Source organism: Pseudogymnoascus destructans (genome assembly GCF_001641265.1).
Source record: "Pseudogymnoascus destructans isolate 20631-21 unplaced genomic scaffold scaffold_6, whole genome shotgun sequence".
Lineage (NCBI taxonomy): Eukaryota > Fungi > Ascomycota > Leotiomycetes > Thelebolales > Thelebolaceae > Pseudogymnoascus > Pseudogymnoascus destructans.
The window spans coordinates 1413209-1431798 of NW_020167525.1; the positions used below are offsets into that span (position 1 = coordinate 1413209).

General features: G+C 55.9%; 10 protein-coding genes across 10 annotated transcripts; 4 read left to right on the top strand and 6 right to left on the bottom strand.

Annotated features, from left to right (window-relative positions):
- The first annotated feature begins 1074 nt into the window (after nt 1-1074).
- JIP5 (WD repeat-containing protein jip5) lies at nt 1075-2712 on the top strand. Its single transcript, XM_024467224.1, has 2 exons — nt 1075-1475; nt 1542-2712. Exons 1-2 carry the CDS (start codon nt 1178-1180, stop codon nt 2483-2485), a joined length of 1242 nt encoding a protein of 413 aa, XP_024325840.1. The 5' UTR covers nt 1075-1177; the 3' UTR covers nt 2486-2712.
- Nucleotides 2713-2773: 61 nt separating this feature from the next.
- On the bottom strand, nt 2774-3761 carry VC83_03579 (uncharacterized protein; the record flags this gene model as incomplete). The annotated part of the gene is made up of 1 exon (XM_024467225.1): nt 2774-3761. Exon 1 carries the CDS (start codon nt 3740-3742, stop codon nt 2774-2776), a length of 969 nt encoding a protein of 322 aa, XP_024325841.1. The 5' UTR covers nt 3743-3761.
- VC83_03580 (uncharacterized protein) lies at nt 3762-4732 on the bottom strand. Its single transcript, XM_024467226.1, has 2 exons — nt 4519-4732; nt 3762-4460 (listed from the first exon to the last, which is right to left on the bottom strand). Exon 2 carries the CDS (start codon nt 4361-4363, stop codon nt 3875-3877), a length of 489 nt encoding a protein of 162 aa, XP_024325968.1. The 5' UTR covers nt 4364-4460; nt 4519-4732; the 3' UTR covers nt 3762-3874.
- Nucleotides 4733-4804: 72 nt separating this feature from the next.
- Nucleotides 4805-6392, top strand: VC83_03581 (uncharacterized protein). Its single transcript, XM_024467227.1, has 3 exons — nt 4805-5048; nt 5119-5285; nt 5334-6392. Exons 1-3 carry the CDS (start codon nt 5011-5013, stop codon nt 6266-6268), a joined length of 1140 nt encoding a protein of 379 aa, XP_024325967.1. The 5' UTR covers nt 4805-5010; the 3' UTR covers nt 6269-6392.
- A 13-nt stretch (nt 6393-6405) lies between these two features.
- On the bottom strand, nt 6406-8883 carry VC83_03582 (uncharacterized protein). Its single transcript, XM_024467228.1, has 2 exons — nt 8436-8883; nt 6406-8291 (listed from the first exon to the last, which is right to left on the bottom strand). The coding sequence occupies exons 1-2, from the start codon at nt 8496-8498 to the stop codon at nt 6456-6458; spliced, it is 1899 nt and encodes a 632-aa protein (XP_024325970.1). The 5' UTR covers nt 8499-8883; the 3' UTR covers nt 6406-6455.
- Nucleotides 8884-9354: 471 nt separating this feature from the next.
- Nucleotides 9355-11265, bottom strand: VC83_03583 (uncharacterized protein; the record flags this gene model as incomplete). Its single annotated transcript, XM_024467229.1, has 1 exon — nt 9355-11265. The coding sequence occupies one exon, from the start codon at nt 11263-11265 to the stop codon at nt 9685-9687; it is 1581 nt and encodes a 526-aa protein (XP_024325969.1). The 3' UTR covers nt 9355-9684.
- A 489-nt stretch (nt 11266-11754) lies between these two features.
- Nucleotides 11755-12436, bottom strand: ERV14 (COPII-coated vesicle protein; the record flags this gene model as incomplete). The annotated part of the gene is made up of 5 exons (XM_024467230.1): nt 11755-11791; nt 11843-11898; nt 11947-12013; nt 12081-12236; nt 12333-12436. The coding sequence occupies 5 exons, from the start codon at nt 12434-12436 to the stop codon at nt 11755-11757; spliced, it is 420 nt and encodes a 139-aa protein (XP_024325972.1).
- Nucleotides 12437-12915: 479 nt separating this feature from the next.
- On the bottom strand, nt 12916-14844 carry MAP1 (Methionine aminopeptidase 1). The gene is made up of 5 exons (XM_024467231.1): nt 14429-14844; nt 14328-14355; nt 13959-14266; nt 13361-13907; nt 12916-13311 (listed from the first exon to the last, which is right to left on the bottom strand). Exons 1-5 carry the CDS (start codon nt 14570-14572, stop codon nt 13187-13189), a joined length of 1152 nt encoding a protein of 383 aa, XP_024325971.1. The 5' UTR covers nt 14573-14844; the 3' UTR covers nt 12916-13186.
- A 58-nt stretch (nt 14845-14902) lies between these two features.
- BNA4 (kynurenine 3-monooxygenase, mitochondrial precursor (Biosynthesis of nicotinic acid protein 4)) lies at nt 14903-17041 on the top strand. The gene is made up of 3 exons (XM_024467232.1): nt 14903-15300; nt 15492-15709; nt 15754-17041. The coding sequence occupies exons 1-3, from the start codon at nt 15036-15038 to the stop codon at nt 16867-16869; spliced, it is 1599 nt and encodes a 532-aa protein (XP_024325974.1). The 5' UTR covers nt 14903-15035; the 3' UTR covers nt 16870-17041.
- On the top strand, nt 17042-17734 carry VC83_09619 (uncharacterized protein). The gene has a single exon (XM_024473032.1). It carries the CDS (start codon nt 17421-17423, stop codon nt 17730-17732), a length of 312 nt encoding a protein of 103 aa, XP_024328800.1. The 5' UTR covers nt 17042-17420; the 3' UTR covers nt 17733-17734.
- Nucleotides 17735-18590: the final 856 nt, after the last annotated feature.

Sequence of the window (18590 nt, forward strand, 5' to 3'; positions counted from 1 at the left end):
TTTTTTTTTCTTTCGCGCTCTCGATCCACTTGCATCTGAATCAGGAAATGCACCAGATTCGCCTACCCCCACTAGCGCGACGCGAGCCAGATATATAAACTCCCTTCCCCCCCCAAACTCTCTTCTTTTCTTTTCATGTCGATTTTACTTCGTGAGTCTACCCCCCCCCCAGCTCTCAACCCAACTCTTCCCACCAGTTGCTCTTTTGCTACCTCAACAGTCAAAAACAGGCGGCTGTCTGAACAACGGAACACCAGCTAACACCTTCCCAGATGGAATCATTTTCTTTAGTAAACATCCCCATACTGTGTTTCTCACGAAAGCCACAGATTCCAACCTGGTTGATGACTTATCTCCTCGCTGCCCAAGAGTGATACCTTTTTACTCTCGCTCTGCGCGCAAGCGTGGCGGTTTTGCTCTCGAAAGAGGCGGCTGTATTAGAGAGTGGTGATGATCTTGTCCCGGTCTTGCCGTCTGCCTTTGGGCGCGTGGATTGGGTGGGTGGTGACGGATGTCTGACAGGCTTTTGTCTTTTTGACTTTTCTTTCTTTTCATTGCAGACTGGGCTTGATGCTTGGTTGTGAGGAAGAATGGTGGCTCAGTTGCGGTGTCTACAGTTGTGTTCATCTATCTTCTGGTGGAGGTTCAAGTGGAAGCATGGGCTATGGTCATGAAGAGACATGTATGGGTTCGATTGGTTGTATAACTTCTATAAGACTTCTAATATGTTGTCATGTTTCTAGAATTTGTATAACTGTTTACATCGTAGAATGCTCGTAACCACAGGCTGAAATATCTGACGGGAAAGAATGTGATAACCCATCTGTGGAATTCTCTTTGTCTGAATCCCCGACCTTCTATAAACGTCATCCTCTTCCTAACTCCATCTTACGTGAAATCTCTACCATAGCAACCTCAAAACATCTAGATATTTCACGTCCAAACTGCAAAAAATAAGACCCTTCGCGCATGAGAAAAATAAATTCCTCCAACTCCCAGCCTCGCCCACCCAAAAGCGGCGAGACCCCCATTCTGCCGCCAAAAACTCCCAAAAACTCCAAAAACTCCCCCAACCCCAACCCCAACCCCAACCACAGAAACCCTCCCCCAACGCAACCCCCCACCATCACCAAGGTCCAATCCTCCGTCTCCGCCCAGCGGACCCCCAATCGCAAACATGTCGCTGTACGAGAACCTCTGCCAGCTGCCCCTCAGCTCCGAGCTCTTCTGCCAGGCTATCCATCCCTCAGAGCCTATTGTTGCTGTTGGGCTGTCCAGTGGGCATGTTCAGGCTTTCCGCCTTCCTGCTGAGGAGGAGGAGGACAATGCTGGGTCCGACGATGATGATGATGATGAAGAGGATACCACTACGCTTTCGGCTCTGTCCAATGGCAAAAGCCACATCGAAACGCAATGGCGCACGCGCCGCCACAAAGGCTCCTGCCGCTGCCTAGGCTTCAGCCCAGACGGCGAAGGTACTTACTTCCCCCCCCCCCCCAAACCAACCTCCACCTAGAAAATCAAACTAACCCCCTCCACAGTTCTCTACTCAGCAGGCACCGACACCCTCCTCAAAGCCTTCTCCCCCCTCACCGGCATCGTAACCTCCAAGCTCCTCATCCCCGCGCACAACGACCTCCCCGACCACCCCACCCTCCTGCACGCCCTCTCGCCCCAAACCCTCCTCCTCGCCACCGACTCCAGCGCCCTGCACCTCTTCGACCTGCGTTCTTCCTCCTCATTCGGCGCCCCCAAGCCCGCCGCGACGCACAGGCCGCATGATGATTATATCTCCTCGCTCACCCCGCTCAAGCCGTCCGATGCGAGCACCTCGGGGTTCGCGAAGCAGTGGGTTACTACCGGGGGGGGGACATTGGCGGTTACGGATTTGAGGAGGGGCGTGTTGGTTAAGAGTGAGGAGCAGCAGGAGGAGTTGCTTAGTTCGTTGAGTGTGGATGGGTTTTCGACACGGGCGGGGGGGAGTGGGGAGAAAGTTGTTGTGGGTGGGGGGAATGGAGTGATAACGCTGTGGGAAAGGGGCGTGTGGGATGATCAGGGGGAGAGAGTCGTTGTTGTTCCTGGCGGGAAGGCGGAGGGCGAGAGTCTCGATGCGTTGGCGCGTGTGCCGGGGGGTAGGGAGGTGGTTGTAGGCTGCGGCGATGGGAAGGTGAGGATTGTGGATTTGACAGGTCGAGGCGTGAGGCATGTTCTGAGACACGACGAGGTGGAGAGTGTTATCGGCGTGGGCTATGATTGCTACGGCCGTCTGATTTCAGGGGGTGGGAACGTAGTCAAGGTTTGGGCGGAGAAGGACGGTGGAAGGGGGGGTAGTAGTGAGAGTGAGAGCGACAGCGAGGAGGACAGTGAGAAGGATAGTAGTGATAGTGAGGGGGAGAAGCCGCAGAAGAGGAGGAAGGGGAGGGGGGGGGTGAAGGGGGAGGGGGGGACGCCGAATGGGGTTATTGGGTTTCAGGGGATGGATTGATGGATGATTGCTGGAGTGGTGGGGGAGCATGTATATAGTTGTCACTGGAGCCAGGCGTGACGGAAGGAGTTCATTGCATCCTCGATATGCTTAATTGCATCCTGGATATGCTTAATTGCATCCTCGATATGCTTAAAACAAAACCTTACTATTCCCTCCGTCCCCACTCATCCCCCCAAAATATCCCCCGAATTCACCGGCCCCCCATCCGGCCACCCCTCCCCCTCCGCCCTCCACCACCCCCTCTCCCTCGCCCTTCCCCCCCCTTCCCGAACCCAAACCCCCACGTCAGGGCCCCCCCCACACCTCCCCAACCTCCGCGCACCGATCCAAGACAGCGCGGATCTTACAGTAATCCCCGGGCGGCACGTCGCCCCCGTCCTCCAGATGCGGGATCGCGCAGTAGAGGAGGTATCGGATCTGGTTTGCTAGTTCGGGGGTGATGGCGTTGGGGTGGGTGGTGAGGACGAATTGCATGTCTTCCGCGAAGGAGCGCCAGTTCAGCATTTCGAGGGCGGTGAGGACGAAGGCGCGCGCGGATTGTTGTTCGGGCGTCATGGTACTCACATCCGGCGGCGTCGTATACAACCGCTTCGGATATCCCTCTTGCGCGGGATGCTTGCGTGAACCGGGGAGGTGGCCGTGCAGGGAGCTATTGAGGAAAGTCTGTGATGGGTCGAGGGGGGGGAGGAGGCCGGGGCCGGGGGGGGGAGGGGGGGAGGGGGGAGGAGAGGCTGCCCAGGCCGGTGGTGACGGGGGTGTTGCCGTCGGCGGTTTCGGTGGAGGGGCCGTAGATGGGGGGGCCGCCACGGCCGGGGTGGAGGCTGGCGGTGTTGCTTTGGGGGGGTAGCCTCCTCCGCCTGGGGGGTGGCCGCCTCGGGGCCCGGGATAGCCTCCTTGTGGACCGGGGTAACCGCCTTGCTGTCCGGGGTAGACTCCTTGTTGGCCGGGGTAGCCTCCGTAGCCGCCGTCGTCGGGGGGGTGGAAGCCGCCGCAGTCGGGGCAGAAGAACTGCGAGTAGAAGTATAGCCAGTCGTTGTAGGCCATTGTTTCTGGTTTGCATGGGTTGTATAATAAGGACTGGCAGGATGGTGCGTTTGTATTAGGTGAAGAAGGAAAGCGTGGAGTTGAGTTGAAGTAGGCTTCGACATAAGGAGAAGAAAGGGGTGAATCATAAGGTGGTTCCGTGCTTGGGGTCTCTGAATGAACGAGGCATTCGCTGGAGCTCGATTCGGCGGATGGAAGCAAACAAGACATGGAAGTGACACATTGAACGAAAAGTAAAAGAGAACAAATTGGTTTATACACACCAGCACCACGCAATGCAGTTACACGTATCATACATCCCCGCATCCCTCATTTTCCACCCCATATTCCTTACAACCCCCCTTATAACACCCTACACAACAACATCCCCCCAATCTTCCTCTCCACACACTCCCTCGCCTCCAAAATCCCCCTATCAGTACTCACAAAAATACACTCTCCCGGCTTCCTCAGCCCCCTCACAGTCCCCGCATCCCTCCCCCTCACCAACTTCGCAATCACCGTCGCATCCACATAAATCCTCTTCGTCGGCTTACTCACCATCGCCATCTGGCTCAGCACCGGCGCGTTATTCCAGTACTTCAGCCCCAGCCACAGCCGCCTGCTCGCTACGTTTTCCTGCGTGACCGGCTCGGGGACGTAGGTGCTCAGCGCGTCGACGGGGGGAGGTTGGCCGCCGCCGCGGGTCACGGAGCGGAGGAAGCCGGATTGTTGGAGGGAGAGGGAGAGGGAGAGGATCATGTTCGAGGCGGGGACGGAGGTCAGGCCGAGGCGCGCGCGGCTGGCGTTTTGGAGGTGCGAGCACACGTTGGCGAGGTTGACGAGAGACATTGCGAGGTTAGCGGTGGTGGTGGTGTGCGGGAGAAGGATCCTTAGCCCGCGAGGGCGGCGGGTGTGGTGGTGTGCAGTTGGGGGGTTTGGAGTGGTCCTGGGGGAGGAAGTTAGACGGGGGAGTTGGGAGCTCGGGGTTGACGGGGAGTAAATACCAAAGGGCGCGTGGAGCTCTATCGAGCGTGGGAGCGACGAGGTGGAGAAGCGCGGTGCGGTGGATGAGGTGGGAGTTGTGGTCGTGGGATATATATTTGTATATTGGCCTCGAGCTTCATGTTCTTGTCTATCCAATCGATAAATTATTTGAGCATGGGGGTCCGTTCGGTATTTGCCTTAAATATCAGGTGTCACATTGTCAGGCAACTTCCTTGCTCCCCTGTTATCGCGATAGCCAACAGGAACGATTCCCCAACAAAATGCCAAGACCAACAGCCGCCGTCCTGTTCTTCCCCTTGCTTTCCTATATATCTCTCACTGTTTTCTCTGTTTTCCGCGGTTTTGCGACGTTTGTGGTCGTTGTTTGCCATCACGACGTTATTCACTTGAGCTGGACAGCTACAGCTGCATAGAAACAGCTTCATATACAAAGCCGCCGAGCTGAGAGGAGCGAACCCCGCACTCCGTAAGCCCACAGGAGAGAGGCCACGATGGCTGCTCATCCGGGCGAAGAAGTCACTGCGACACTGTGAGTTTGCTTCACCGCATCTTCCTATATATCCATCTATAGAGAAGGCATATCCTGACAGAAACCACAGCTTCGCCGACGTCCACTACTACTACGGCCCGCCGACTGAAAAGCCGCCGCATCACCGCTTTGACAAAGGATCATACCTCTACCTCTACGAGAATGCGGCCCAGCGACGGGCACGCATCGAGGTCGCCAATTCGGCAGGGACACCAGACCAAGACGCCTTCGACGGCCGTGAGTCCCCCCCCAGCCCCTCCATAAACCCCAACTAACCCCTCCCAGCCCTCGACAACGTTCTCATAACCTACGACCACAAGCACCCCACCCTCCTCACCATCACCGTCGATGCATTCCCTCCCCTCCCCCCCCAATCCCCCACCGACTTCCGCCTCCCCACCTACGACCCCCGCAACGAGAATAAATACCTCTACCGCCTCCACACCATCGACGTCTACCTCTACACCCCCGCCGACGCAACCCTCCTCCTCACCTCCCTCCAGCGCCTCCTCCCCGCCAACCACCTCGCCATCGCCGGCGCTGCACTCACCCCACCACCCCATGCCCAAGCCATGAGCCCTATAGTGCAACAGCTCGAGAATATCGCTATCAACGAGCACTCGCCCCCCTTCGCTGGTCCACCCACCACCGCACCCCCGGCCTACACCTCCCCGCCCGCAGCGCAGTCTTTTGCACCACTGGCATACAACCCCGCTGCCCCCGCTGCGCCCGAGGCGATCGCTCACCGCGAAAAGACACCCCCGCCACCGGATGCGGGGGCTAACCCCCTTCGTGCCGCGACGCACGAGCAGCACCAGCAGCACCAGCAGCACCAGCACCACCACCAGCAGCAATACCAACCGGCAGCACCCGCAGGCGGAGCGGTGTACTTCCCCGGCCCCCCCAGCGTAGCAGGAGGCCAATACGCACCCAGCGCCTCCCCCGCCGCTCCGCACCCCGGCAGCACGCCAGCTGCCCCAGCGGCTACTACGGCGTCGGGGCTGGCGTACGCGAACTACTCGTATGCACAAGGTGGACAGCCGGCGCAGGGGAAGGCGGAGTATAACGTGCATCAGCAGGTGTATCGGCCGACGGAGGGGGAGGCGATGGGGAAGGTGAAGCCGATTGAGGGGGAGAAGAGTAAGTTGGGGCAGAATGCGGTGAGGTTGGAGAAGGGGGTTACGGGGTTCTTGAAGAAGTTTGAGAAGAAGTATGGGTAAGTGTGGCATTAGCTTAGTTAGTTTGGGGGTATTAGGGGTAGTTTGGAGAGGAGGGAAGAGGAGTATGTGGATTGGATGATCAGGTGGGATAGGATATTTGAATGAATTTAAAGTTTATCTGCGAAAAAAATTAATCTTCCTGGCTTATCACCACATATATCACACAATTCGGCAATTATATCTCGACTTAACCACCAGCTCTCTCATTCTCCCACCCTAGCGCACCCCTCCCCCCCCCACCGGGTCCAACGACAGGTGTAGCGCTCTCAACAACGATACTAGGTCCAACACCTAGTCCTCCTTGCACCTGTCCTCCATTACCTCCACCTCCACCTCCTAGGCGGGGGAGTCCCATAAACGAACTCCTCCTCCTTTCACCCAGCGGTGGCGTAGTAGAGGGCATCGGCGGGGTATGCAACACATACGACGTCTTCTGCGGCACCACATCCTCCGCCGCCCGCCCAACCGTGCCCATCAAGTCATTCACCGAGATTCTCCTCCGCGCGAGCGTCGACATACGACGTGGCGCCGGGTCTCCACTCGCATTTCCAGCCCCGCTAGAGCCACCAGAGGCCCCGCCAGGCGCAGCGCCAGGTGGTGTGGGTGAAGGCGATTGTGAGGGAGGCGTTAATCCCCCCTCCGAAGCGACGGCGGGGAACGAAGCCGTGCGCGGGAGCTGGACGTGCCGGGGAGGAGAGACGCGACGGCCTGGGCTAGGAGAGAGACCGCGTTGGGCAATCGGGTCGATGAACGTAGCTGATGCGCGGCGGGAGCTCGATGTATTGGCTGCAGTGGTGGCACCGGAACTGCTCGCGCCGCTGCCGCTGCCACTGTTGTTGTTCAGCCTGTTCAGCCTGTTCAGCCTGTTCAGTTCCGCGGCGTCGTCGGTGTCGTATCCCTCCTCGATATCGGGGAAGGGAACGGGTGGGGAGGCACTAGCGCGGCGTTCGATGATGGGGGGTGATGCGCTGCACAGTCCGAGATCAAGCTCCGTGACGGGGTGGGAACTGAGTGGTAGATCTGGGCGCGTGCGTGTGCTGTTTCCGCCGCTGGTGTACGCGCTGGGCATGTATCCTGGTGGCACATCGCGGCCGGCGCCGAGGGAGATCTCGTCGTACATCGGTGGGCGTCCGGGGTCATCTTCGCTGTAGCGCTCGCTGTAGCGGGCGGTGTTGTCGAAGGTCAAGACGCTGCCCATGCTTGCGCGTCCCCCGGCGCCCATGTCGCCCGCGTCCCCGAGGAGGGGGCGCTCGGATTCCTCGGAGTTGGCGCGCACGCGCGAGCCGTCGAGGTGTGCCACGCCTAGGCCCTCGTACGAGACTTGGCTGACGGCGCGTTCGCGCTCACGCAGGCGCGAGTGCTCCGCGCGCAGAGCATCGAGGTTAGTGTTACTTTCTGGGCGCCCTCTAGTCCTCAGTTCAGCGAGAGTGTCAAGATCGCCGCGGTCGCGGGCCTCGCGTCTCAGCCGCCTCCTCTCCTCGCGAGCAGCGATCTCTTCGCGTCGCGCTAGACGGACCTGGTACAGGGCTTCCATTTCATCTTCGCGACGCTCTTCCTCAGCGGCCTCAGCGATGTCGGGGAACTTAACAACAGTGTCGATGCCATCGCGCTCGCCGGCGCGGCCGAGAACTTGCTCTGTCGACTTGGGGTAGAAGGCGTATTCGGGGAGGGTAGCGATGGAGCGCAGCGAGGTGTTGCGGTCAATTGCCGAGCTCGAGAGCGCCACATCAGAATTGGAGGCGGAGTTTATGCCGAAGTTGAAGGGGGCGGATAAGATGGCGCTGCTGTCGCCTGTGGAGGGGGGTTGGCCTCGGTTGGGGCCTGCGGTGCTGTTGCTGGAGATGGGTTCCAGGTGGGCAGCATCGGTGCGGGACATGCGACTTTGGGGGACGTCCCAGTGTATCCATTTGCGCTTGAGGTAGGCGGTTGGTAGGTATGTTGGTTCGGAATGGCTGCGGCGGAATCTGCGGAGGAAGTAGTAGGCGATTACGCTGGCAGCGAGGCCGAGTATTATGGAGCCTATCTTGGGGAATGTTAGCTATATTCTCTAGGAGGTGGATAAAATTGAGGGCAGTGAAGGTAGTGCTTTGGTAGCAGGAAAATGAGGATATGAGAGTGTATAATTATGCCGGGCGTGTGTTAAAAGTAGGGGTCTGGGGAAGCCTACAACTTGACCCATCTGGGCTCCCTTCATCTCACGCCGCGACAGACGCGGCTGATCGATGAACATGGTGACTCGGAGTGTATGTACTGTGGGATCTTGTCCCTGTTTTGTCTTTGTCGAGCTCTCGCTCTGAGTATGTCGAATCGTCGATATCGTGTATAATCCTCCCAGCGTTCGTCTCTGCCCGGGTATTTTCCTTCTCTTCTCCTCCCTCCTATTAATCAGAATCCTCCTCTTCACTCGTTTCACGTCGTCGTCGTCCAACGTCTCCAGGCTCACACGCCCAAGGCTCACACCTCCAGCTGAAAAGCCCAGGGTCCAGCCGTATGCACAGTAGTAGCACAGCTCAGCCGTTCTCCCGCTCAGCACAACAATAATCACAACAATAAACACAACAATAATCACAACAACAGCGCGTACAGAAGGGAAGGCTCAAAGAACAGGCAGAAGCAGCATACATAAACAAGAAAGAAGGGAAAAGGGAGTCTAGAAATCCCACGGGGAATCGAAGAGCGAAGGCCGCCCGGCTAGCTAGCCTCAGCCACCTCTCCCCTTGTCAAGATAGCATGGACAGGTACTTAGGGTGGTACTGGAGTTGTTGGTGTGATGCGCGCTAGATTGGAAGTACCTACCTATGACAGGCTAGGTACTATGGTGTGCGTGGGGATTTGACGGCTGGTGGGACCCCTGGTGGACCCAATAGACGGTGTCACAGCCGGGCTAAATATAGAAATCAATTCACAGCCCCAATCCCTACCACTCCTCTCCCAACCCACAGTGACGGAAAAAGCAGAAAAATATTCCTAATCCCCCCTCCATCCCCCTCCATCCCCCCTCATCCCCCTCATCCCCCCTCATCCCTCCTCATCCCCCCTCCATCCCCTCTCATCCCCCCTCCATCCCCCTCATCCCCCCTCCGTCCCCCCTACCCCACGCCACACCGCTACCAATTGGTCCCTGCCGCGCCGCACGCCGGCGGCAGGATCCTTCGCGTTTCGTGGCCGGCGCGGCAGAGGCAGGCTAGAGAAAGGCTGATCTCCAGGAGGCTCCTGCCGTTTGGTTTGGGTGTTGTGTTGGGAGTCTGCCTGGCTGCTTGCCAAATATATCATTCATATATTTTCTCCTTGCCTTCCAGAACTACCTTCAGAGCAACGCTTCGAATTACATGTAACCCCCCAACCCCCCTTCCCGCTGCCCGAACGCCATCTGCAATCCCACCATATGCTCCCAATCCAAGCTCAGCCCCTTTCCTTTAATCAAAATACCTAATCTTCCCATCCAGCCCCGCCGCCGCCACGCGACTGCTCTCCTGGGGCTGCCACGCCAGCGACGTCACCGCCCCCTCCGCAACCTTAATCTTATGCCACATCCTACACGTCTTCCAATCCCACACACACACATAACCCCCACTATCCCCGCTCGCCACAAACTGCCCATCAGGGCTCACCACAACATCAATCGCGTATCCCGCGTTGTTGTGCCCCTTATACACCTTCTTCCTGTTCTGCCTGAACTTGTCTCCCGCCGCATACACCACGATCTGGTTATCCGCGCTCTGGAACAGCACCGCCTTGCCGTTCGGGTGGGCGTACGACCGCACGAGCGGGTACATGTATGGCTCGGCGACGTACTTGATCGGGACGGGGATATGGTAGTCCCACGCCCTTAAACTCTTATCATCCGACGTCGAGATGAAGCGCCGCGCCTCGTCAACGAACGTCAGCGTGTTGACGGCCGCGAGATGGTGATCGTACTCCTGCACGATGGCGCGCGTGCGCGTATCGAACTGCACGATCTTCTTATCGCTCATACCAGCCAGGAACTCGTGCGCGTTCTCCGGGTCGGGGTTGAAGCGCACCACGTGCGGGGTCTTGCCCGTCGTGAAGCGGTTGATGCATTGACCTGTCTCCGTATCCCAGAGCTTGATCATGCGATCGTATGATGCAGAGAGGAATTGCGAACCAGAGGTGTTGAAGGTCACGTCCGACAGCGCCTTCGTGTGGCCGGAGAAGGTACGCAGAAGTTCGCGCTGGTGGTACACGTCCCATAGCTTCACAGTCGAGTCCGCGCTGGCGCTGAGCATGACATGGCCGCTGCCCGGGAAGAAGCGCAGCGCAACGACAGGCTTGGTATGTCCCTTCCACGTATGTATCAACTTCTTCGGCACGAAGTTCTTGATGCTGCCCTCCTCCTTCCTCAGATCCACATCCAAGTCCTGCGGCACATGCATATACGTCCTGCCCTGATAATCGCGTTCCTCCGCCCCATGAAACGTCGTCGTCTCCCCCCCCTGACCCTCCTCCTCCTTCCTCTTCGCCACAGCCTGCGGCATCGCCTTCACCGCCGTCCCACTCTCCACCATCCCCTCCTCATCCGTAACCTCCTCATACTCCTCTCCACTCTCCAGCTCCCCCCCATCCGCATCCCTCTCCTCATATTCCGCCCTCTTATACCCCGCCCACGGCCCAACATACTCCCCCTCCCCATCCACCACCAGCGCATCCCCCCTCTTCATCCTCTTCGCCTTTATCCGCTCCGCCTCCGCCTTCAGCTCAGGCCCCGTCATCCCCCCGCGCGCCCCCCGCTCCCCAGCAAGCTGCTGCGACCGGAACGTGTGCTCGCTCATGTATGTCTCCTGCGCAAATCCCGTCGGCACGTTCTTGCGCTTCAGGCTGTTCACGTCGTCTTTGAACGGGTTCGCGGGCCCTTGAGCAGGCCGCGAGAGGTTTTCGGCGCTGTAGGGTACGACGGCGTGGTCGGGGCCGGAGAGCTGGCGCGCGACCAGCGCGTTCTGTGGCGCCATGTCCGCTGGGTAGGTGTTGAGGTCCGCCATGGTTGTGTGTGGTGTGAGGTTGTTTGGGAGAGCTGTCGATGTCGACGTTCTGGACTCGGGAAATTTAAGGTTGGCTGAGGATCGCGGCGATAAATATTTGGTCACGTGATCCGTTTACTGTTATCAGAATCTCGCCAGAAGACTTGAGCTAACTAACTTATTGGAAGTGACGCTGTCAACACCGACTAAGGGAACTCAAACGCTGTAAATGCATACATAATACCATTCATATGCACAACTTCATCACATCTATCGCGCCCCCGATCGCTGTACCTCCCCTTCCAGCTATATATAGCATATAGCTACTCCATACCGTACCCACATGCACAGACATCCCCCCGCGACTGCGGCTCTCTCACAGCACTCTCACATTACGATCCTCCGCACAGACAAGCTCTCGCTATGATGCCCGCTGTCCTCAGTCATTATCCCAACATTTCCAAGCAGATCATTCAATCATCGCTGTCCCGTCTAGAACGTGTCCGCTATTTAGTGCGTCTCGTCGCGGATAAGGGCGACAATCATGCTGGATGGTGTTAGTCAAAGTTCACTGTGGAATAAGGTGGTTCGAGCATACCTGTAAAGATAGAAGAAGAACATAATGAGGTGGAAACCAAGCTTGGAGAAGGATTCCTGGTCACGTTAGCAGATATCGTGTCGGTAGATAGGAGACATGCATACCCTCTTGTGCACATTCAGCTTGCGGAAGATCTCAGTCGCATCCAGGAGATGCGAGTTGCTCACAATCCTGCGCGCGTGTTAGTCCCAAATCCCACCCAAAGGACGATGCCACGCAGGCAGACGGGGTGACGTACTTGTTCACGTTGTATGCCACGAGCGGCAGGTTGAGGATGAGCGGAACCCAGTAACCATTGATGAGGAAGAGGAAAGTCAGGAATCCATGCACCGCAGCCTCGGGGATAATATATGTGTTGAGGCGGTTGCAGAGGTCGATCGGGTTGATGTAATCACTACGCCCAGTCAGCTCTACACGCACAGTGCATCTAGCCCCCATCTCGGCGCGTGCTGCGCCAAGAAACCAGGTCCAAGGGGCGGAGGAAACTCACCACTCGAGATCACTGTACATGATAGTGAAGAAGACCTGCAGGAACAGGTTGACGGCATTGATAATGACCGCCAACAGGTATAACCAGGCCTCGCCGGACATCATGATAGGCAGATAGGTTTCCTAGCGGGATCGCGTGCGAGCTAGAGATCCGTCTATGTCTCCTTTTTCTCACGGCGAAGCTTCGTCTCTTCTTCTCTTCCCTCCCTTTTCCCGCGCGATTCGAGACTCCTGTTGGTGCTACTGCGATGAAGCTGTGATGACGCGGGGGTTGGTCGTTTCGCGGGCTTCGGACTCGGAGCAGGAAACTTGAGGATAGACGGGAGGAGATGAAGATACAGCGAGGGTTTCGTTTTCTTCTCTGGGAGTTCTCGTGGCCTTGGTGGAGTTGCGAGGAGGAGGAAGCGTGAGGAGGTGGAAAGCTTGGTTGGGTAGCTTGAGGCCGAGATGATGAAATGGGTGTTTTGGCGCGCACGGGCGATGGAGAATCTTTGCCTTTCGGTACAGGCGCCAGCCACACGACTAAACCCTTAGAGTGCACTGCCACCAGCCACCTCATATTTTTGCATTTTTGTTGGTTTTTTGGGGTAATAGGTCTCAAATGTTTACTGCACTGCACGTGAGGATATGCAAGGGACGATCAATTCGTCACTCTTCACGGTTGCATTTTGTTCATAATGGTGAGTTTTTGTGTACCTGAGTAGGCCAATACTTCACGTCTACGTCAGACTTAAAACGGACTGTCATGTCTTGAGGCAGTTTAAGGGTTCAGTGGCTCAGTTAATTCCCCAGATTTCACCTATTTACACTGTGGGACCGCCCCGTGCCGACCAAAGGCATGTCATGCTGCTGCCACTACTCTGCCTTTGTCCCATTCTCTACTTTTTCTACGACTGGCATTGGCACCGGGCCCCCAGGTGAGTTTGGTAACCTGGCCGTGAGAACCTCCACCCCATCCGCTGTCACCAAAAGTGTGTGTTCTATGAGAAAGTCAGCCAATTCCACAAATATCAGATCCGCAAAACCTACCAAACTGTGCAGACCTCTTCCCATCCTGCGTCGAGCTGGTCCAGTCATCCGGCCAGGTCTTATCCTTGTGCGACCCCAGGTTGATCATAGGCTCGATCGTAAAGCACATGCCCTCCTTCGCCTGCCCAACCGCCTTGTTGTTCTTGTAATGCGGAATGTTCGGTGCACAATGGAACAGGCTGTTGATGCCGTGGCCGACGTACGCCTTGACGACGTCGCACTTCTGCGACTTGGCGTGCTTGTCGATCACGGTTCCGAAATCGCGGAAGAGGACGCCTGGCTTGACCAACGCAATGGCGTCGTTCAGGCAGGTACGCGCCGCTTCGACCACACGCACACAGTCGGGGTCGTTACGGGCCTTCTCGCCGATGTAGTATGTCTCGTTGAGGTCGCCATGGTAGCCGCCGTGGTAGAGGGTGACGTCGATGTTGAGGATGTCGCCGTCGACGAGGATGCGCTTGTCGGGGATGCCGTGGCAAATGATTTCGTTGAGGGAGGTGCATACGGATTTCGGGAAGTGGCAGTAGTTCAGTGGCGAGGGGTATGACTGCTTAGACGTCAGCAAATGTTCCTACAAACATGGGGTGTAATGGCATACGTTTCTCTCGATGCAGGCGTTGTGGACGATCTCGTCGATATGGTCAGTCGTGACGCCAGGAACCGCCGCCGCAGCCGCAATATCCAGGACCTCCCTCGCCAGCCGGCACACCTTGCGCATGCCATCCTGCGCTGCCTTGTCTAGAATCTCGATTTTTTGGCGTCCCTGCGCGCGCTCGCTCCTTGGGATGCCATCTCTGGCGTAGTCGGGGCGGGGTATCGATGCGGGGAGGGTTCGTGTATCAGACAGCGGGTATACAGGCCGGAGTGGCCCTGCGAAGGGGTAGGTGGGGAAGGGATTGAAGAGACCTGTAAGGGGATCTGGTTTAGATACGACACCGGGCACTATGAGGTTTTCGGAGGAAGTTACTTGACTTGTGGGCGGTCTTGTGGGTGGACTGCGGCGTCTGTCAGTTTCGTACTCGTTGGTGTCGCGTGGGGCACATCGGAGAGGCCTTGGAGTCCACATACCCAATTGTTCTTGAAGCAGTCCTGCGAGCAGAAGAAGCTATCCTTGATATCAAGCTTCAAGCACGTCGGGCATTGCAGAGTGCCAGCCTCGTTTGGGCAGTCGGTGCTGATGCATGTGCGCTTTTTCTCAGTGGTTGCAGTCATATTGCTGGCGATGGGGCGTAGAGCTTTACAAAACTGGATATCAAATATATCCTATGTATGCCTGATCTCCCGCTGTAAATCGTGTAGCTAAGGATGTGTGGTGAAGATATTCCTTTCTGATGTAAAGCGTTGCGCCTTCTCAAAGACAACTGTTAAAACCAAAAGTTCCTTCAGCCGCCACCACAGTATTGCTGACTGAGCCACACAAGGCTGAGTGCGATGAAAACATCTGCAAGGCTGAGAAAATCATGACGAGGCTGAACATTTTCCGCGAGGCTAGAATAAAGTGGCTTAGCACGTTTTAAAGCAAGCTTACTCATCGGAGGATCATCGGCCTCATCTTTTGACCCGAGTGACACGCCATGGTTTGCGTAACGCTATTTGCTTAAAGCCCCGTCATTTCCCATCTGTTTCCTTTTCTTTTTTGTATTTTGTCTATACGCACATACATATTATTCGCCACATGGATTCTTCATATTCCATCGTCGAGTCTGACCTCGGCTTAGACTCAAAGCAGCGCCAGCCAGGCGTGACATGGACGGTCACGGGCTCTCGGGGTTCGGATTCTGGTTCGGATTCTGGTTCGGATGACCGGGAAACCCAAAATCAGCATGAATCGGGGACAAAGAGCAAGATTGTCGTCGTCGGCGCGGGGCCGGTGGGAGCGCTGGCGGCCATATATGCGGCTGAACGGGGCTTCGAGGTGGAAGTGTATGAGCTACGAAATGGTAATGATATCATTTACTATCTATCATCTATGAATATATACCCTTTTTTATACGCAGCTGCTACTTTTCTTTGCCGTCTATTGGGGTTTTGTCATGGTTTTTGTGTCGATTCGAGAAGCAGTCTCATTTTGAGAGTTCGCGGGACCTCTATGCATTCTCACCTCACCAGGCCACAATCTAACATATAACAGATCTCCGCGACCCTTCAACAACGCCGTTGAACTTCACACGGTCCATCAATCTTGCTCTCTCCGAGCGTGGGATCAACTCCCTGCGAGCCAGTGGAAGGGACGGCCTACTTGAGCGTATCATGGCTGACACCATCCCCATGCGAGGCCGTATGATCCACGGCCAGAAAGCTTCGGGGCGCCTCTACGAAGAATCCCAGGACTACGATATCCACGGCAGGGTAAGTCATCTCACATCCCCATCAAACCCATCTAATATCATCAGACTATCTTCGCCGTCGACCGTGGCGGGCTGAACAAGCACCTCCTCGACGAGCTGGAGTCAATGCCCAACGTGAAGATCTTCTTCAACCACAAGCTCGTCGGCGCAAATTTCGCCGACAACAAAGCCTGGCTCGAGACGAGATCCCCCGCCGGCGAAAGGCAAGAAGTCGAAATCACCTTCGACCTCCTCATCGGCGCCGACGGTGCCCACTCCGCCACCCGCTACCACCTCATGAAGTACACGCGCATGGACTACAAGCAGGAGTACATCGACACTCTCTGGTGCGAATTCACCATCGCCCCCAACGCCTACCTCACCCCAACCTCCAAACACACCATCTCCCCCAACCACCTACACATCTGGCCCGGCAGCGACAGGATGTTCATCGCGATCCCCTCCCTCGACGGCTCCTTCACCTGCACGCTCTTCCTCCCCTCCTCTGAATTCTCCCGCCTCGCCACGGACCCCTTTACCATCCCTTCCTTCTTCAACGCCTCCTTCCCCGGCGTCACGGCCCTCATCCCCCCGGCCTCCCTCATCGCTCAGTTCAACGCCAACCCCCACCTCCCCCTCATCTCCCTCACCTGCTCCCCTTACCACTTCCGCGCCTCGGCTGTCATCCTCGGCGACGCCGCTCACGCTATGGTTCCTTTCTACGGCCAGGGCATGAACGCGGGCCTCGAAGACGTGCGCGTCCTGTTCGACCTCCTCCCCCGCTCCACCAACCCGACCCCAGAATCACTAGACCGCTACACCGCCCTCCGCACCCCCGACGCAGCAGCCATCAGCTCCCTCGCGCTGGCGAACTACGTCGAGATGCGCGAGGGTGTCGTGTTACCGCTGTACAAGCTGAGGAAGCGCTTGGAGGAGACGCTGAGTCATTATTTCCCGGCGCTGGGGTGGGCGACGCAGTATTCGAGGGTTAGCTTTGGGAATATGAGGTATAGTAAGGTTATGGAGGCGAGTCGGCATCAGGGGAATGTGATTTTGGCTGCGGGGGCGCTGGTGGTGCCGGTGATTGGGGTGGCGGTGGCGGTGTGGATGGCTAGGGGGGGGGTGAAGTGCTATACGCGGGCTGTGTGGGGGATGGTACATGGTCGGATTTGCAGAAGGTAGAAGTGCGAGATGCTGATGAGGTATATGCGACGCTTGGATTGCCGACTTCTTCTTTTCTTTTTTGAATCTTTAGTGGCGTTGCGTTTTGGCGAAAGGAAGAGGTTTCATTTTCGAGCCATTTATATTAAATACTACTCCATTCATGTTGAGATATTATCATTTAAATTACAATCTACATTATAATAGTTGATGAATAAGAAAGAATCGTTGTTGGGCCTGAGATCTGCCAGGTACGCCGCGACAGTGCTTGAGAACATGGTCACCTAAACGAGCTGGTCCTTAGCCCGATTCCAACTTCACAAATTTGGCCTCCATTTCCGACAGATTTCACACGAGCTCCGGAGCCGCTTCCTCAAAACTGTTATGCGAAGCGGCCTTCCTTACTTACTATATTACGGCGAAACGGATGCCTCTACTGAACTCAGCACCCTCCTATTGAGGCTGAAGCTTGCGAGATTCTAAGAGTATGCCCCCACCCGAATATTGCTCAATATCTTGGGTGTATAGTCGATGGTGGAAGAATAACAGGCCTTTGTTTTGTCAAGTACGGCATGACTCTATCAGAGAGAGTATCCAAAGACCCTCGCCCTCTCGATGCAGATCTCTGTTTAGGTCGTATTCAGAATGGCATTCAACACCTTCATAAGCTGGGTCTTATTATCCTGATGAGCGGGAATGATGACAATCCAATCATCACAGATTTCGACTCTTGTCGGCGAGAGGGAGAACGTTTAGGTATAAAGGCTGGGACGAGAGGCTGGACGAGGGAGGATTTCAAGTTTGCTACGCCTGAGAACGATCAATATGGGCTATCGATGATCAAAGATTTTGTATGTCAAGTGAAACCCCAGAAAGGTTATTGAGAAGTTTAATCTAGCTATTTGAATCGATCAATTTAGTCCATGTAGTGAACGTCCTGACTGTCCCTCCTATTGCCTCATCCTTCCCTCAGCGTTTGTTGGCAAGCCCGACTATGTTGTGGGATGACCTACCCAAAGCGCTATGATTAGCAATCTTTCTCGAGGCAGACTGTACGACATATACACACTACTGTTGTGGAGTGTCCGGAGGAATGTAATTTCTCGAGTATTTGCAGGTTGTTTGGCCACAGTCGTACTGGATTCTCTACATGGGGTGAAGGACTTGAACAATGGAAAGGCAGACGACGTAGCTTTGTCGCCATGTTTACTGCTGCGTTGACAACCAAGGTGGAGTTGTTGTTGAACACATAATTGGAGTTTGACGACTTGATTGAGTAAACTATGGGTGCGAAGCCCTATATATATATAGCCAGTATACAAGCTACACTGTGCAGCGTACATCTAGGAACGTAGTTCCAACAGTTGTGCCTCAACATTGAAAACTACGTATTGCTCTCGTACATTCCCGGCACCAACTTTGACAAAACTAGTATGAAAGTCGAAACTATGGATGGCTCGTCGGATATTACTCGAAGTCATAAAGGACATGCACTCCAGCTTTGAGTCGAAGCTGCATTTTATATACATCCACGAGGGGAGCTGCCTACGGGTGCTACTGTAGAAGAGGCTATAGTTCCAATGGTAAACTTCATATCCAAGGACCAGAATAAAAAGCGGGTATTCGAGCCACTTCTCAAGGCAGTGGTTATTTTGTTTGAGGATCACTTATACTCATGCTGCCATCGGATATTACGCGAGGTTGCAGAGGAAGTGTAGTTAAATAAGTGTCGAGTCTACAGA

Coding starts and splice junctions, on each gene's coding strand:
- MAP1 (XM_024467231.1), bottom strand. CDS start 14,572: ATGACTGCAACCACTGAGAAAAAGCGCACATGCATCAGCACCGACTGC. Junction 14,356..14,428: donor ACTGCTTCAAGAACAATTGG/GTATGTGGACTC, acceptor CAGACGCCGCAG/TCCACCCACAAGACCGCCCA. Junction 13,908..13,958: donor ACGCCTGCATCGAGAGAAAC/GTATGCCATTAC, acceptor ACGTCTAAGCAG/TCATACCCCTCGCCACTGAA.
- BNA4 (XM_024467232.1), top strand. CDS start 15,036: ATGGATTCTTCATATTCCATCGTCGAGTCTGACCTCGGCTTAGACTCA. Junction 15,301..15,491: donor AGTGTATGAGCTACGAAATG/GTAATGATATCA, acceptor AACATATAACAG/ATCTCCGCGACCCTTCAACA. Junction 15,710..15,753: donor ACTACGATATCCACGGCAGG/GTAAGTCATCTC, acceptor TAATATCATCAG/ACTATCTTCGCCGTCGACCG.
- VC83_09619 (XM_024473032.1), top strand. CDS start 17,421: ATGACTCTATCAGAGAGAGTATCCAAAGACCCTCGCCCTCTCGATGCA.
- VC83_03580 (XM_024467226.1), bottom strand. CDS start 4,363: ATGTCTCTCGTCAACCTCGCCAACGTGTGCTCGCACCTCCAAAACGCC.
- VC83_03582 (XM_024467228.1), bottom strand. CDS start 8,498: ATGTTCATCGATCAGCCGCGTCTGTCGCGGCGTGAGATGAAGGGAGCC. Junction 8,292..8,435: donor GAGCCCAGATGGGTCAAGTT/GTAGGCTTCCCC, acceptor ACATTCCCCAAG/ATAGGCTCCATAATACTCGG.
- VC83_03581 (XM_024467227.1), top strand. CDS start 5,011: ATGGCTGCTCATCCGGGCGAAGAAGTCACTGCGACACT. Junction 5,049..5,118: donor GAAGAAGTCACTGCGACACT/GTGAGTTTGCTT, acceptor CAGAAACCACAG/CTTCGCCGACGTCCACTACT. Junction 5,286..5,333: donor CCAAGACGCCTTCGACGGCC/GTGAGTCCCCCC, acceptor AACCCCTCCCAG/CCCTCGACAACGTTCTCATA.
- JIP5 (XM_024467224.1), top strand. CDS start 1,178: ATGTCGCTGTACGAGAACCTCTGCCAGCTGCCCCTCAGCTCCGAGCTC. Junction 1,476..1,541: donor CTTCAGCCCAGACGGCGAAG/GTACTTACTTCC, acceptor CCCCCTCCACAG/TTCTCTACTCAGCAGGCACC.